This window comes from Giraffa tippelskirchi, chromosome 13 (assembly GCF_054371585.1).
Source record: "Giraffa tippelskirchi isolate mGirTip1 chromosome 13, T2T-mGirTip1v1.2.pri, whole genome shotgun sequence".
NCBI lineage: Eukaryota > Metazoa > Chordata > Mammalia > Artiodactyla > Giraffidae > Giraffa > Giraffa tippelskirchi.
The window spans coordinates 109236122-109253070 of record NC_137287.1 but is presented as its reverse complement, the minus strand read 5'-3'; the positions used below and the strand labels follow the sequence as shown (position 1 = coordinate 109253070).

Sequence of the window (16949 nt, the reverse complement as noted above, 5' to 3'; positions counted from 1 at the left end):
TCTCCTCCATGTTCTCTTCCAACACCCCACCCTGGAGAAGAACTGGCAGAGTGGAGCAGGGCTGCTGCTAGAGTCAGGGCTGAGGTTCCATCCCGGCTCCACCGGTGTGACTCTGAGCAAGGTGCTTGACAACTCTGTGCCTCGGTTTCCCCATCTGTCAACCAGGGATAACCAAAGACCCTACCTCACTGCATGCTTCTGAGGGTTAAAAACCATCATGTGTATAAAAAAAATGCCTGGAAAAGCCCCTGGTACGCAGTAAGCATTCACTAACCGGGAGCTCTTCTTTTTGTGATAGTTATTAAATGACTATTTGTTATTAAAATCAACCTGAAGACTAATCAAGGAGTGAGACTGAGGGAATTCCTGGGTGGTCCAGTGGCTAGGACTCGATGCTTTCACTGCCGAGGGCCCAGATTCAATTCCTGGTTGGAGGACTAAGATCACAGGTCATGTGGTGTGGCCAAAAAAAAAAAAAAAGATGAGTGACTTTGTGCTTGAAATGAGAGAACAGAAGTTCAGAGCATGATCTGCCAGCCCTTTGGACAGATGGGAACAGATCCCCAAAGGTCAGGATGGCACAAGTCGGTACCAGGACTAACCCTGGTGCCAGGGCTGCCCCCGGCCCCACAGCTTGTCAAATGAGTGGATTGATCAGGCCCAGCAGGTTTGTCAGGGTCTCCTGAGCCCAGGAACCCCCTTGGTTTCTTTAATACAGATCCACGCCCTCCAGCCCAGCCCTGCCCTTGCAGACCTCTGAGCTCAGTTGGCCAGCTTCTCCCAGAGGGCCCGCTTATGCTGTCTTCACAATATAAGCCGAGCTCTGGCTCCTCCCTGGGGGGCCGGGGAGGTCGTCTGTAACAGAGAAGAGCCGGGTCTCTGGAGGCGTTCGTGTGTCCACCAGTGGAGGAGCCAAACTGGGGTTACAGGGGAGCACCTCACTCGCCAAAGTCCTCTCCCCTCCCTGGAGAGTCTCCCATCGCCGTCGGTCACGGCCACAGCCCCACTGACGCCAGGAAAACCAGGCTGGGAAGTAGTGAAACGCTGGATCTAGGGTGACAGGGAGATGAAAGAGTAAGCGAGGGACCGATTCATGATGGGGTGGGAAGGGCTCTGTAAGAATGGGACAGGGGTGGGCGGGAGGTTCAAGAGGGAGGGGTCATACGTATACTTAGGGTTGATTCACGTTGTTGTATGGCAGAAACCAACACAGCACTATAAAGCAATTATCCTCCAATTAAACATTAAAAGAAAAAACAAAAGAATGGGACAGGATTCTAGGGCAGAGACCAAAAGTATCCTCCTCTTACCCCATTAATTGTACACAATATACACGACCATGTGTGAAATAGGATAGCTAATGGGAAGCTGCTGTCTAACACAGGGAGCTCAGCTTGGTGTTCTGTGATGACCCAGAGGGGTGGGATGGGACGCGAAAGCTCAAGAGGGCGGGGATATATGTATACATACAGCTGATTCACTTGGTTGTACAGCAGAAACTAACACAACAGTGTAAAGCAGTTATAGTCCAATAATAATAATAATTGTACACAAACAGGTCAGGCCACGTGATTTGTGGCCACCCATTAAAAAAATGAACATGCGGGGCCCCTCGTTCAAAAATTAAGAATTTCAAAAGATTCCCCTGGTGGTCCAGTGGTTAGGATTTCATGATTACATTGCCAAGGGCTTGGGTTCAATCCCCGGCTGGGGAACTAAGATCCCACAAGCCACATGGCGTGGCCAAAATAAATTAAGAATTTCAAGATGATGACAGCAGAAGATTAAACAAAGCACGAGGCTCTCCTGAACAGGCGACCTTGTGGGATTGCACAGATGACCACTGTGAAGCAGGCCCTGAACACAAAACTTTGAGTGCATATCCAGGTATGTGGTTTTCTGGGAAAGGGGCCCTCCACTGTCAAGGTCATGACCTGACAAGTTTAAGAATCAGTGTCTCTGAGGTTGAGTGAAGGTCCCTGCTTCTTGTGACCGCCTCTTTTCTCCATGTGGACAAGCAGGGAGATATGCGGGCTGACCTGGGGGTGGCCGTGGTGGCCCTGGGGACAGAGAGATGTGGACGTGTGAGAGATGGTGTTTAGGATGTTGCTGATGGACTGGACGTGCGTAGGAGGAAGAGAAAGGCATGAAGCCTGACTCCTGGGCTTGCAGCTCAGGCAGCTAGACCAACCAAAGGCAGTGCTCTTTGTGGATATGGGGACCAGCTGGGAAAAGACGGGGTGCTGTGTTTTGCTTCGTGGTGTAGCAAAGGGAAGGAAGAATCTCATTCAAGCCATGAGAAGACCTTGAGTGGACAGATAACAGAGCTCAGAAGGGAGATTAGAGTGAGAGATATTTGGAGTCACTGGCATATAAATGGCATTTAATCCCATTGGGATGTCCTAGGTGCCCTCGCGGTTCAGGGAGGGTAAAAATCTGATACTTGGGCCAATTATTTAACTGCACTGCCACTCCGCATTCCCTCATTTAGGACTCTGCAAATGAGCTTGCGAGTGCTTAGCAAGGGTCCCTGCACCTCTTAAAAACCCAGTGACTATCAACCATTATTATTACTATTACTGTATTTTTTAAAGTTATTTTTTTTTGATGTGGACCATTTTTAAATTTGTTACAATGTTGCTTCTGTTTAATGTTTTGGTTTTTTGGACCCGAGGCACGTGAGATCTTAGTTCCCTGACTAGAGATTGAACCCAAACCCGCTGCACTGGAAAGCAAAGTCTTAACCACTGGACCATCATGGAAGTCCTGTTATTACTATTACTACTGTTGTGATGTCATTTGCCTTCCTTTTACAAATATCTATGGAGCCCCCATTGTGTCAGGCATTGCTGTGGGTGCTTAGGAAGAAAGATGTCAGTTATCGAGCATGTCAGGCATGTTAAGTGCCATGGCAAAAGAAATTTTATAGCAAACTAAGTGAGGGGGAGAGATGATAACATTAAGGAGGTTGGCTGGGGGGCCCTACTGAAAAACTGACATTTGAGCAGGACTTCTGAGGTGAGGGATGTCTGGAGGAGAAGGGTTCCAGGCAGAGGGAAGAGCCAGTGTAAAGATTCTAAGGAGAGTGGTGGGAGGTGAGGTCATAGAGATAAAAGGCAGGGGGACCTTTGTAAAGAAACCCTTTATGGCAGGGGTGACTGGTCCTCTAACCTGCAAAACCAGGTCTCCCACACAACAAGGCAGAAGGTTCTCTGATGGCAGAGACCTCAAGCTTTCCAACAGAGTGGAGGGAGCAAAATTCCAGGATGGCAGCCGCCCTAGGCTTTGGGCAGTGTTGAGGCTCCTGGTTCCAGCCCTCCAACCCTCAGAGGGGCCTCACCGGGCAGAATAGGCTCAGCAGCAGGGCCTCTCCTCCTCTTGGCTGTGGAGTGTCTCCTCCTGGTAAAACTCGGCAGGGTCTTTGCTCCAGGGCTCCCAATCGAGGCATACATCTGAGTCATTTTCCTCTGAATCTGTGGAGGGACAAGACAAGGCCACTTGGGTGGTCACTTCTTATCTCCTATTCCTGATGCTAAAGGAGCCCCCTGCTGGATACAAGCATCCGTGCAGCCTTATCAGAGGCCAGGGGCCAAGGCAGAATCATGACACGTGAGACAGCCCTCCCAGGAAGACTTCAGGGCCTTGAAAGGTGGCCAGAGATCAAGAAAGAAGGCTGGCCCATGAAATACCAACCTTCTAGAAGAGGGAGGACCCTAGGACGTCCCTGGTGGTATAGTGGATAAGAATCCACCTTCCAATGCAGCAGACACAGGTTTGATCCATGATCTGGGAAGATCCCGCATACCATGGGGCAACTAAGCCCATGCGCCATCACTATTGAACCTGAGTTCTAGAGCCTCAGAGCTACAACTACTGAACCCACATGCTGTAACTACTGAAGCCTGCAAGCCCTAGAGGACACTGTAATGAGAAGCCCATGCACTGCAATGAAGTATAGCCCCCACTTGCCTCAACTAGAGAATGCCTGAGCAGCAACGAAGACCCAGTGCAGCCATAAATAAATATATATATATTTTTTTAAGTGGAGGAAGGACCCTAGAGGTGAGGAAATGACTTACCTGCATTGAGCATGGTCCAGGAGGGGACACTGAGGAGACACAAGCCCACCCACCCACCTGTTCATCCATTGGTCCACCGGTTCATTCATTAACAAAAATCTGAGTGTATGTGTCCAGTGGTTTTTCTTACAGCACTGTTCTTTGGTGAAGCGCGCACACACACACACTAAAATACCCTGGACACCAAGTGTGTGTCCATCATGAGAGGTGTGGGTGATGAAGTGTGGCACACTCACGCCACAGAGCCCCTCCATCCTGTGGCATCTCATGAGGCTGTTACATGTCAGATCTGTATCTTTCTGCCTGCAGGATGTCTGTGGTGTATTATTGGGTTGGCCAAAGATTTGTTCGAGTTTTTCAGTAACATCCTTCCCCAAGTGAACTTTTTGGCCAACCCAATCAATGGCGTTGCAGAGAAGTATATGATAGAATCCCTTTAATTTAGAAAACTTATGAATTTTTGCCTAACTAAAAAAATTATGACATTTTGATTCCATTTGTTTGATTTAGTATGAATAGAATGCTAGATTTGTAACTTAAGAAATAGATGTGCAACAGGTAAAAAGGTTTACTGTATAGCACAATGAACTACAGTCAGTATCTTGTAATAACCTATAGTAGAAAATAATCTGAAAAGTAATATACATATACATATTCAGTTATACATATACTCATATGTATTATTTGTGTATATGTATAATTGAATCACCTTGCTGGGCACCTGAAACATTGTAAGTCAATTATACTTCAATAAAATGTATAATTAAGAAAAATAACATCCCTTTTTAAAAAACCCAAAGAACACACCTCTCATTTTTAAAAAAACCTACAGGTATTATTAAATGGGCACGTGAGCTTGCTGACATGGCTTCTCTCTGAAAGGCAAGTTGAGAAAAGAAGGCAAATGGGAGAGATTATTATTTTTCTTGGTATACTCAAGGTGTTTCACCGGTTACAGAGAGGTAAAGGAGGCTGAAAATAGCCCCTCAGATGCAGACCAAGAAAAGGCCGAGCCTTAATTTCCTCCTTTGTAAAATGGGCATCATAATAACTTCTTGTATGGTGAGGGTTAACTGAGAAGTAAGATATGTTACATAGGCTTTCAACAACGTTAGCAGTTACTGTGATTTAAAATCAATGTGATGGGCTTCCCTGGTGGCCTGGTGGTTGAGAGTCTGCCTGTCAGTGCGGGGGACACGGGTTCAATTTCTGCTTCGGGAAGACCCCACATGCCACGTGCCAACCAAGCCTGTGCTCCACACGAGAAGCCACTGCAATGAGAAGCTTGCCCACCGCAGCTGGAGGGTAACCCCCGCTCTCTGCGACTAGAGAAAGCCCGCAGGCAGCAACAAAGACCTCGTACAGCCAAAAACAAATAAATCAATCTTTCAAAAGATGAACTGAGATCATTTAAAAAAAATAAAATCAGTGTGATGAAGTGACTTTTCCTCACAAGAGACAGTGACTGTTTTTTGAACACATCCTCTGTGCTGTTTATTTATTTTTCTTATTGAAGGATAATTGCTTTACAGAATTCTGTTGCTTTCTGTCAAAGCGCAACTTGAATCAGCCATAGGTACACATATATCCCCTCCCTTTTGAAACTCCCTCCCACCTCCCTCCCCATCCCACTCCTCTAGGTTGATACAGAGCCCCTGTTTGAGTTTCCTGAGCCATACAGCAAATTCCCTGTTGGCTATTTTACATATGGTGATGTAAGTTTCCACGTTCCTTTTACCATTGTGCTAAGTGTTTTACCTCCACTTTCTCATTTTGCTCTTAACCACTTCATGAAGGCAATTACCAGTGTTATTCATCTTTTGCAAGGAAGCAAGCTTGGAAAGATGAACCAACCAGGCTCCCACCAGGTGGTGGTAGGTTGGGAGTCAAAGGCAGGTTCCACAGTCCCCTGCAGTTCCATCTGGGGCCCTTGTTCGAAGACAGAGTTCAGAGGCTATATCCTCTTCCCCATGTCAGGCTAGGGATTGGCATCACTCCCCTTCCCTGCTCTTCAGGGCTCAGCTGCCACGATCTTTTCTTTTTATTGCCTCTGCTCTCATCTCTCGAGGCGGCTCCCTCCTCCTACCCACTTGCTCCCAACTGCACTTGGAAAAGCGTCTCCATCCTCATGGGATGCATGGGTACTCAGCCCTCTGCCTTCTAGGCTCTGAAACCGCCCTGCTGAGCCAGGCCAAGCAGGGATGGGGAGGGGGGAATCAGAATTCCTCTTGTCTGCTGTTCATACTGGATTCCAGACCAGACTGATTCTAATCAAGAAATCCAGGGTAGAATAGAAACCCCAGGACAGGGTGCTGGGAGTCCCAGCAGAGCAAGCCCTGGTAGACCCAGACCCTGGGTTGGAGCCAATTCTCAGCACGAGGACAGAACAGACCCAGTAATACTGTGAATTCCAAGAAGACAGGGGCCCTGGGGAGGGCCGCTCACCTTGCTTTAAGGACAGTTTCTCTTCATTGCAAAATTAACAAATGGATATCTTTCAAACTGCTACATGAGATGTTGGTGGGTGAACACCCATCAGAGAAGGGGTCAAACAGGGCCGGTTGTGGATGGCTTAGAGCTGAGCCTCTGAGGAGAACGAACTGCTGGAGGAGGTTATTGCCTTGGACCTCAGGGACGGTGTCCTGCCTTCCAGAGAAGCCACCCAAAGCCACGCTTACACGTCCTCTAACCTTGACACTGTCTGGATTACTTCTCAGCCCTCAAGCACCTGCTGGGTGCCATGTGTGTCCATGTACCCTGCCCTTGACATGCATCTTTCCACAGGCCGAAAGGGAAGGGACCACCATTATCCTCCCCATTTTGTAGGTGAGAAAACTAAGGCTCAGAAAGGACTTGTCCCAAGTCACACAGCTGGTAGGCAGCAGAGCCCACATGGAAACCAGACAGCACTCTTGACTGTTTCACAGGTATGTAGCCTTGGGCAGGTTACTACTCTCCAAACTTTACTTTCCTCAATCGTACGATAAGGATTATTTCACAGGGTTACCCTGGAGATTAAATGAAATAACACACATCAAGTGTTTAGCACCAGACCCCAGTACAGTTTTCAGAAAAGCTATTGTTATAACTAAGGGCAAGGCAGTACAGCTTTACAGAAAAGCTATTGTTATAACTAAGGGCAAGGCAGAGGACTTCCCTGGTAGTCCACTGGTTAACATGCTGCACATGCTTCCAGTGCAGGTGGTGAAGGTTCGATCCCTGGCCGGTGAACTAAGATCCTACATGCTGTGTGGCATGGCCAAAAAAAAAGCAGGTGGTGGGGAGCGGGGAGGGAGGAGGGGCGAGGCTGAAACCTGGGCCCACCTCCGCTAGGCTCTAGAGAGATGGGCTTCTATAGCCACTACCCAGACAAGGGCTCCGCCTTCACCCTGACACCAAGACACCAGCCCTCAGCCTGCGGTCCACCCTGGGAATCGAAAGAGAACACACTTGAGACATTTTCTGGAAGCCCTCGCCAGGAACTCCCAACTGCACAATTCCCCGCCCCTACATTGGAGATCATGGGACAAGCAGGCGGTGAACTGCTCGGCTAGTCTGAATGCCATCTGAGCAGAGCTGGCAGCATACCCAGCGCCCTCCCTGCCCAGCTGATCAAAGGCGATGGGGTGGCAGAGCAGGAGGTGGGGGGTCAAGCGGTCCCCAGGAAGCGGTCCCTGGGTGAGGGGAGTGGCCGGGGGGGGGGACGGGACCCTTCGGGAGCAGGGTGTCATTCCTGACGCCCCTGCTCCGCCTGGCCCACCGCCCCCAGCCTCCTTCAGGCCAGCTTCGCCCTGCCTCCTGCTCCTCTGGGTGGTTAGCTTAGTTCCGGACACATGTCAGCCGGCTTCTGGGTCCCACAGAAACCCACGTCCTCCCTGCGCCACGATCTGAGCTGGAAACCGTGCAAGTAGTCTCTGTGTGCTCATGCGCGCTCAGTCAGGTCCGGCTCTGTGCGACTGCGTGGACTGTATGTAGCCCTCCAGGCTCTTCTGTGCGTGGGATTTTCCAAGCAAGAATACTGGAGTGGGGTGCCATTTCCTACTCCAGTGAGTGGTCTCCCTCCGGGTACCTGCTAAATGCCTAAGGCCGCTATACCCATCCAGCGGGTTGTTGATTGAAAAAGCACCAGGCTGAGGGCTGAGAAGCGGCTGAAAGCCCAGCCCAGGCTCTACTCCTGGAGCCTTGCGCCCTGGCTGCATCCACAGGAGGGACAGCACTTCCTGCTTCATCAGCCCAGAGGGGCCACCTCTTTCCAGTTTGTACCAAAGACTTATGTGCTAGCGGTGGCCCTGAAGGGACACTTTGTTTTCTTTTTGTACTTGCTTGTGTATTATAAAGATTCAGTTCTTCCTAAATTACTGATTGGTTGCAAAAACAGAAAACGTTCACTATCATGCTGACACATACATTTTACATTTGATACCATATTTCATACAAAAAGTATAATTCTGTTATTCTGCTTATATATTTATAAATATAAAAATAAAATATACTTTACATATACATTTTGATATTAATAGTTCTTATTACCAGTGGTACATGACTACTGCTTGTTCAGAAATCATGAATTTTGTATATACAACAACCAAGTCCAAGTCCATTTCTGCTTCAGGTTTATTTTACCATAAATATTTATATTGTAGTGCAAAAGTCAGAGAAGGCACTGGCAACCCACTCCAGTACTCTTGCCTGGAAAATCCCATGGACGGAGGAGCCTGGTAGGCTGCAGTCCATGGGGTCACTAAGAGTCGGACACGACTGAGTGACTTCACTTTCACTTTTCACTTTCGTGCATTGGAGAAGGAAATGGCAACTCACTCCAGTGTTCTTGCCTGGAGAATCCCAGGGACGGGGAAGCCTGGTGGGCTGCTGTCTATGGGGTCGCACAGAGTCAGACACGAGTGAAGCGACTTAGCAGCAGCAGTGCAAAAGTAAATTGTTTTATCTTCTATCTAGAATACCTTAACCAACTTTGCAATTGAACTCACAATAATTTCATACAGACCAAAGACAGAAGTGCTAGCGGTGGCCCTGAAGGGACAGACATGCACATATACGTGTTGCTTTCCAAACTCAAGATTCACTCTGGGACTCCAGGTTCAGAAACTCTAAACTAGCAAGTCAGTCCTTTCTCTTGCAGGTGACCGTCTGTTAACGCAGAGCCAGCAGTTAAAACGCCTGAAGGAAACCCTTTCCTTGACAGTTGTTTCAGGAGCCCCACCCTGTTCCATATCCTGGCCAGCTCCAGGATTAGGGCCCGGCCTGGGCAGCTCACCTTGGCTGAGTAAGAAGCGTAGCCAGATGATCAGCAAGAACAACAGCAAGGCCACGGGCAGACAGAGCCAGAACACCAGGAAAGAAAACGTCAGCTCGTTCACCAGTGGCACCAGAGGGTACTTCATGGTGCGTGTGTGGCTAGGCCGGGCCGGCCTGGGCTGCCCTGGGGATCTGGCGGGCTGGGCCACGCTGTACTCTCAGCCCAATTGTGACTGAGCCAGTGATGTAACAAGGAAGCCACAGTGTCCTTCAGGCCAAAAGAAAGTTGTTCTGGACAAGTGGGCAGAAGCTGGGGTAGTAGGACAGTTTGAGAACAAAAGCCCAGGTTTCCAGGGAGGCCGGCCTGGGTTTAAATCCCTGTAAGATGCTGTGGGATCACAATCCTCTTGCTTGTTCAGAAATCATGAATTTTATATATTTGACAACCAATGCCAAGTACATTTCTGCACTTGGAATTTCCTTACTCCCCAATCCTCTCGCAGGATGCAAATAATCCCTACCATGCCAAGCTGCTAAAAGTTAGAAAAAATGGATACAAATTGTCCCCAGGTGGGTGTTCACATATCTGAGGTCACAGCCTCCTCCTGGAGCCAGCCAGTCCCTCAGTAAATGACTGTCATTTAATCTGGAAGCTTTTGTATCTCTCCTTATTAGGGTTTTTGGTGAAGAGCTTCTAACACTCTAACGTTATTCCTTTCTCTCTCCTTCTTTCATTTGTGAAGTAGTCAGGAAAGCTCCATAAATCAGGCCCCATGGCAGGAAGGAGGCCCCGGACTTCCCAGGGCCCAAGAGCCCCTAAGCTGGAGGGAGGCTCTGGCCGGGCTGGGAGCCTGATGGAAGTCCGCTCAAAGAGTGGCTGCTGCTCGTGGAGGGGAGGGAGGGAGAGACGTGATGTCCTCCAACAGGGTGCTTGGCCCACCGCCTCAGCCACTGCCCGCAGATGGGGGTCGGGGGAGGGGACCTAGGAAACAGGCCGATTGGCACGGTCACTCTGCTCGGCAGAGTCAGAACCTCTGGGGGTGATGCTTGGACTCCACACATCAATGGGCAACCAGTCTGATGCCGACTTGATTTTGAGACCATGGCATCAAGTGAAGCACAGGTTTGGAAGTCAGGCAGACCCAGTTCCAGGCTGGGTAAGCAGCTGCAGGAAGCGGGTGGTAGACTTAGAGGAGACATGGAATGGACGGACCTCCTTAGAAGACACTGGCCAAAGGAGAAGGGCAAGGGCCGAGGCGGGACCACTGTAAAAACAGGGCAGGTATTAGGGAAATTAAAATGGAGGAAGTCTTATTCAGGCTTCAGAAGCAGGAGAGCAGGCCTCTGACTTACCTGGACACTGCCTGGATTCCACACCTGCTTGCAGGCACAGCAAGTCAGGGAGCACCTTAGATAAGAAAGGGAGTGGGCCTTGGAATTCTTGAGCCTCTGGAGGTCTGGCCAATCCCCTAGGGTCTAACAAAATCCTATGACTCACAAGGTGAAATGAAAAGCATTGTTAAAAACTTTAAAGTAAAACCAGAGCTGCATTTTTGCCTGTAAACTGATGGTTTATTTATCAATTTGCAGTCTAAGTTTATAAGCGGGAGGCCCTGAAACTGCAATTTGAAGTCTTTCCCATGGGGTGGACATATCACCTTGGACCCTTTCCCAACTGGGACTCCAGATTGCTGTTAACGAGGGACTTCCCAGCACTGTTCAAGTCTGGATATAGGTTGGCCCAATTTGGTGATATATACGCTGTTATTTTCTCTATTGTTTCTTTTCTTTTAATGACTATTGAAATTAAGTCAAGCTATAAAAAATTGAAATTGTTTGTGTGTGATGAGTGGTTTAACAAATCTAAAAGTAAAAATTGAACCTAAAACAAAAGTAAAAATTTCAGCAAAACAGGGACTTCCCTGGTGGTCCAGTGGCTAACACTTTGTGGTCCCAATGCAGGTTGCCAGGATTCCATCTCTGGTCAGGGAAGTAGATCCCACATAACTCACGTAGAGATCCCCTGTGTCACAACTAAGACCTGGCACAGCCAAACAGATAATTGAAAACTTCCAGCAAAACAGCGGGTAACAGCTGGGGCTCAGAGAGCCAGTGTGTTTAGAGGGAGTCTTAGTCCAGCTGTGGAATGACCAGAGTCCCCAGCAGAGGTCAGGGCAGATGGTATTAGAATGTGTATCTTCAAAGCATGGTCCCCTGGTGAGCTATGCCATTGAGGACCCTGGGGCCAAGAGTAGAGGAGATGGGTAGTCTGAGTTGGGGTGATTTCTCGGCCCTGGGTCCTGAAGGGGCTGGGGTCAGAAAGAACTAAGCAACGCAGCTGACAGACTTGAGCACTCATTTCTTTTCCAGACCCCCAAACAGGGTCCCCGGGCAGTCAGTCCAGGGCTAAGCTCCCCTGGCCACCAGGACACAGCGGCAGGTCCTAGGGGCAGCAGGCGTGGACACACGGCTGCAGGGGAGGCAGCTCCCAGCCTTGGCTTCCAGGCGTACTTTGTGAGGAGTCACACATCAATGTCACGTGGTCAGCAGCAGGCTGGAGGAGCAGCTCTGGGTAGAGGCCTGCACCATAGCTGTGTGCTCAAGTGGCACAAACACCCACCGCCTGTGACCTAGGCATTAGGTGCTAATGGGCCCCATGGAACGTGCTGCAGCCAGCTCTGCTCAAAGGGCCAGTGGGCAGAGGAGGCCCTCCCCCTGCGTCTCTGCTTTCCTGACTGGCCAGTCCTGACAGAGCTCTGATCTTCAGGCAGGGAGCACAGCCAGCATTTCTGGTTCTCAAGACACAGAGACCCAGCTAGCCCCTTGGCAACTGCTAGTCTCTGTCAGGTGGGCCTTTTGACGGCAGTGCTTTAGTTACATGACCTCCTTTCAGCATAAAACGCCAAGTACTTTTAATTTTAAAAAATTTTTATGGAGTCTAGAAAAATGGTATGCATGAACCTATTTGTAGGGTAGGAATAGAGACGCAGATGTGAAGAACAGACTTGTGGGTTCAGCAGAGGAAGGAGAAGAGGGGAGTGAATTGAGAAGGTAGCACTGACATGTATCCACTACCATGTGTAAAATAAATGGGGAGTGGAAGCTGCTGTATAGCACAGGGAGCTCAGCTCGGTGCTTTGTGATGACCTAGAGGGTGGGCTCGGGGGAGGTAGGGAGGGAGGATTAAGAGGGAGGGGATATATATGTATATATATAGCTGATTTGCATGGTTGTACAGCAGAAATACAACGTTGTAAAGCAATCATCCTCCAGTTAAAAAAATGAAAGTAAATAAAAATTTTCAAATTTTGAGTATTTCATGATACTCTACAAAACCAGGGTAAAAACCAGGGTAAATACTGAAGCACACCCATGCAAGAGTCAAACCAAAAGCACACGTGACATTGTTAGATAAGAATCTCCTTAAAATTTAATTGACTAAATGTATTACATTCAATATTCCATGGGTTTCTTCTGGACAAAGGGTCTGCATAAATACAAACAAGCCTCTGGGCCTTCTTCCCTAACCCACGAAGAGGGAACACAGGAGGCGAGGGTACACGGGACACCTTCATATTTACATTTTGCCTTTACTTTACAATTCAGTGCCAGAAATATTTACAGAAAATACAATAAGAAAAAGATCATGTCTTGGCAACATACCAAAATTCATACAAATTGTGTATATGATTTCAAGCAAATAATGATACTGTTTATTTTTTAGCCACAACTGCCAAGCCCTTCAGAGGAGAAAGATGTTCTTGGTCACTGCAAGAGATAAGGACTTGGGAAACTTGATTTGCTTCAACAAATATTTATTGGGCGCCTACTGTATGCAAGGCACTGTGGAATCCCAAATTATACCTTTCCCTCACCGTTAAAAAAAAGAAAAGCATCTGAAAAAACATGAGTTGATATTCTGAGAAAAACACTATACAGTACATGGCTTCTTTTGCTACTGAGAACCCACAGTTTGATTCCACGTTAAATGGGTGGATTACCTCCAATCTCTCCATCTCGGGACAAGAGGTTGTCATGGAAATCCCTAAAACAGATCATCTAATACAACTTACCGCTTTATGTAAACATATAAACCACTTCTTTTTGGAAAAATATAACCAGAACAGGTTTCAAAATGCTGAATGAAGAACAACCAGCAGGAGTGTCAAATTACCTCTGATACATTTTTTTATTGTCCAGTGCGAAAGATGTCTTTGAGCAAGGCTTACTTCCCCTTTCTTTGGGTAAAGTTCTACCTTCCAATATAAGTTAAGTACTCTTGAAGACTCTGCTTCTCTAAAAATCACTCTGCAGAACTTGACAAATGTTTCCTCAGTGTATATAGGAAGTAACCATTCATGAAGGCCTCACATGTGCAACCTGTAGGGAACTGACGCTACTGGCCCAAAGACGTATTTTGTTTTATAAATGAGTCCAAAGGGCTGCCTCAGGGGAGCTGCGGACTTAGAAGTGGAGGACAGCGTGCATGCGTGTTGTGTATATATTGCCAGGAAGGGAGGGGGTCAACCCACCAGGTAACGATTCCTGTCAAAGGGCCAATGGACAGGAGGGGGTCTTAGGAGGAAGCACTGGACAAAAGAGAGCTGGCTGAACAGGAAAACGCAAAAGCACTCCTCACTGTCCTTGGTGCTCTCAGGCAGACAGGGGGAGACAGCCCCTTCTCCTCAAATGTGAGAAGGGACTACGAGGGGCTACCTGCCTCTGCCTCTTGGGTAACACATTCCCTGTCACCAAATGTGACATTCATCCATGCCCTGGTTCACCTGTTACAGCAGCAACTGAACTGTTCAAGCCAAAGACCCCCCAAAGGTTCTGAACCTCTGTTAGCAAACATCAAGTGGACTATTAAAGGTTATTCTTGGGACTAAATATGCCCCTCTGGCATTATTCTACTCAAACTGATTTTTACAAAGGCAGTTGAGAGATCTCAGTGACCATGAAACTCACACCCACACTAGTGAAAGGTCCAAGGGTCCTCACCACACTCCCTTTTTAGGTAGATGTGATTTTGAGCAGAAGGAGCCAGCACCTGACGAGGTGTGCATACCCTGTATTCTGTGCTGTATATACTGGGGTTTCATGCCTCTGGGAGCAGCACAGCCCTGAATCCATCCTATCTTCCCTGGAAGACCACAGAGTCTTCCAGATCATAACTGCACTCAACACAGTTGTTCACTGACTTATCAAAGCCATTAGAATTACAAAGAGTTGTCAGAAATTAGAGCAAACTGAAGCATCACGAAGCCCACCACTAACACGTACACCACAGTACGTTTTCCTGACAATAGAACTATGCCAAAGGTCAAAGTGCCATCTCAAGGGTCACACTGAGGAGGCATGCCTACATCAGCTGTTTTTAGCTTCTGGAATGTTAGAAGTTGCACATTAATTTATAGCCTTCTTTGCCCACACCTATTAGAAAGAAGGGCCTATTTTTTCCCCAAGAAATGTCAATCTGGAATTTCCATGAAAGTTGTTAAACCTCACTCTATAGCTTAGTAGCTGGGCTACTAATTTAAGAGTAGAACTTACTAATCATACATCCCCCTCCCCCATTGCTACCATCTGGGAACATCAATTTATTGCCCAGATTAAAAAGAAAATCAAATGTTATACCCTGAATGGAAACTGGAGTCATAGAAGGAGGAGGTTACCTTTACCTGAGCTTAAAACAAACATGAAGAAAAAAGGTGAGGCAAACCTGGAGAGCTGCTATGCCCACATTTCTTGCTCCTAGATATCAATATATACTTCTGGAATAGAAATATCTGCACTGGGAGTTAGGTCCTACACTATCCCCTGTCCTCTAAGTAAACTACCAAAACATCGAACCAAACAGCCCACTGTAGTCCTGACCTACAGAATCTACTGACATCAGAGTTCAAGTAGGAAATCACCCCTTACACAATTGTGATCATTCCTCTTTGGACTTTTAAATGTCACTTATCTTCCTAGCACAAAATAACCTTAATAAAAAAGAAAATAACATAAATATTCTTATGTTATTCTTAATAAACATAAGAATAGGAGAAATGAGCAGTGTACACTCTAGCACTGTAACAGGAATCCTTGTAAGGATGTTCTGGGTCTGGCCACCTCAAAACATTTATCCCTGGCAGAAAAGTAGCAGCGAGGTAACAGAAATATTTAAAAAACTTGGGCAGGGATTTATCATGCCTTCAGCTGGCAAAGTCCAGAAAATATGACAACAGCTGTTTCTAAAAGCAGCCACCCCAGGAGGTGGTCACTAATGTTTGTCAATTATGATGAAATCCAGTAGCTCTCTGAGAGAGATCTAAATTAGGAGAGTTGAGAGGCTTTTTCCTGAACCCCAAATTAGAATCCTTCATAAACTACTGCAGTTTCCTGCTTGGTCCTGAAATAAGAGACAAGGGATAAAACCAAACAATGTTTAAACCTGGCTATGAATTTATATTTCTTAATATTTAACCAAGAAATTACCAAGGAATTACAAACGGTTAACCTGTCGTTTTGTCTCTGAGCTAGACAATAATGAAGAGGTGGGGGGAGGTGTCACTTCTGACTTTTAACTTCACAAACTGCATCTGTATCCCCATTAAAGGACCGGGCCGTGCCTCCATTTCAGATCCGTTCCTGGGCTGCCCAGAAACTGAGGCCTTCAGACAGACCTTTGCAGTGATGAGAATAACTTTTTGAAATCTGGAGAGAAACTATGAAATATTTTAATATCAGACTGAGCAAAAAACACTTCTGTTCCTGTCAGTATGATCGTTGGATGACAGATGGATGACAAATGGACCTACGAGTGAGCAGAAAGTTGAGATTTCCTTCCTTCTCCTCCATGCTAGCAACAAGAGTCTTTACATGTCCTGGACGATTCTGAGAGAGATTTTAATTTTGAACAAAACCTCCTTAAAAGTGAGGTATAAAACTATCTTCAACTTCTAATTTGCAAATTTGAAACTACCAATGCACGTGTTTAACTGAGATGCATAAAAGCCTTTCTCCTCAAAAGGCTTGTTATTTAACTAAAACTGTCACTTTTGAAAGAAAAGTTTATGGCTAAAATGTGTATCATCATTACCAGCAGGAATATGATTGTGTCTGGGAGCCCATTTCACTAGAAAGCCAAAAAGTCTTCTCTCAAATGGGTTTATAATGTGTCTCTTCTATTCTGGTGATTAAACAGTAAGCTCTTGGGGAGTGATTTATTTTTACAGTGATCACCTATCAAATTGCTTTGCTTTGATATTATAGCCCCAAACTAGAGTTCAATAGTCCAAGATAGATAGTGGTCTAGGAACTGCAATTCTTGAGTCCAACCTCCTGAAAAAGTGAAGTGTAAAACTCTGGCTCCAGCTGTTTGTTCCGGTACTTGTTGACAATGTCGGTGATCTTCTGTTTCCGGCGGACGTGTGGTGGGCTGTAGGAGTCACTCTCCAGTCTCTTTCTTCTACAAATATTAATTACAGTCTGCCTCACCAGAAAACCTTGAAAACAGAAGGTTTTCATTCAAATCAATGTGAATAAATGGGTAGCTAGGTGAACTATAAGTATTCAGGCGAACTATTTTCGGCAAACTCAAACGATCTTATTCCATTTACAAAACTC

General features: G+C 46.9%; 2 protein-coding genes across 38 annotated transcripts in view; both read right to left on the bottom strand.

Moving 5' to 3' along the window:
* Positions 1-668: 668 nt before the first annotated feature.
* Positions 669-9521, bottom strand: ADIG (adipogenin). Of its 3 annotated transcripts, none has more exons than XR_014073167.1 (4): positions 9355-9521; positions 3341-3473; positions 938-1050; positions 669-855 (listed from the first exon to the last, which is right to left on the bottom strand). XR_014073167.1 is itself a non-coding variant. In XM_081557195.1 (3 exons), the coding sequence occupies exons 1-2, from the start codon at positions 9479-9481 to the stop codon at positions 3355-3357; spliced, it is 246 nt and encodes an 81-aa protein (XP_081413321.1). In that variant the 5' UTR covers positions 9482-9521; the 3' UTR covers positions 669-1050; positions 3341-3354. The 3 variants fall into 3 exon arrangements, 1 of the variants encoding a protein (XP_081413321.1); XR_014073166.1 differs by having other exon boundaries at positions 943-1050; XM_081557195.1 differs by having other exon boundaries at positions 669-1050.
* Positions 9522-12739: 3218 nt separating this feature from the next.
* RALGAPB (Ral GTPase activating protein non-catalytic subunit beta) overlaps positions 12740-16949 on the bottom strand; it is a 121605-nt gene continuing 117395 nt past the window's right edge. For all 35 annotated transcript variants that reach the window (XM_081557158.1, XM_081557150.1, XM_081557160.1 and 32 more), the window contains one exon: positions 12740-16828. In XM_081557158.1, the coding sequence (XP_081413284.1) occupies positions 16635-16828 (194 nt within the window). In that variant the 3' untranslated portion in view covers positions 12740-16634. The remainder of the gene's footprint in view (positions 16829-16949) is intronic.

Coding starts and splice junctions, on each gene's coding strand:
- ADIG (XM_081557195.1), bottom strand. CDS start 9,481: ATGAAGTACCCTCTGGTGCCACTGGTGAACGAGCTGACGTTTTCTTTC. Junction 3,474..9,354: donor ACGCTTCTTACTCAGCCAAG/GTGAGCTGCCCA, acceptor GTCCCTCCACAG/ATTCAGAGGAAAATGACTCA.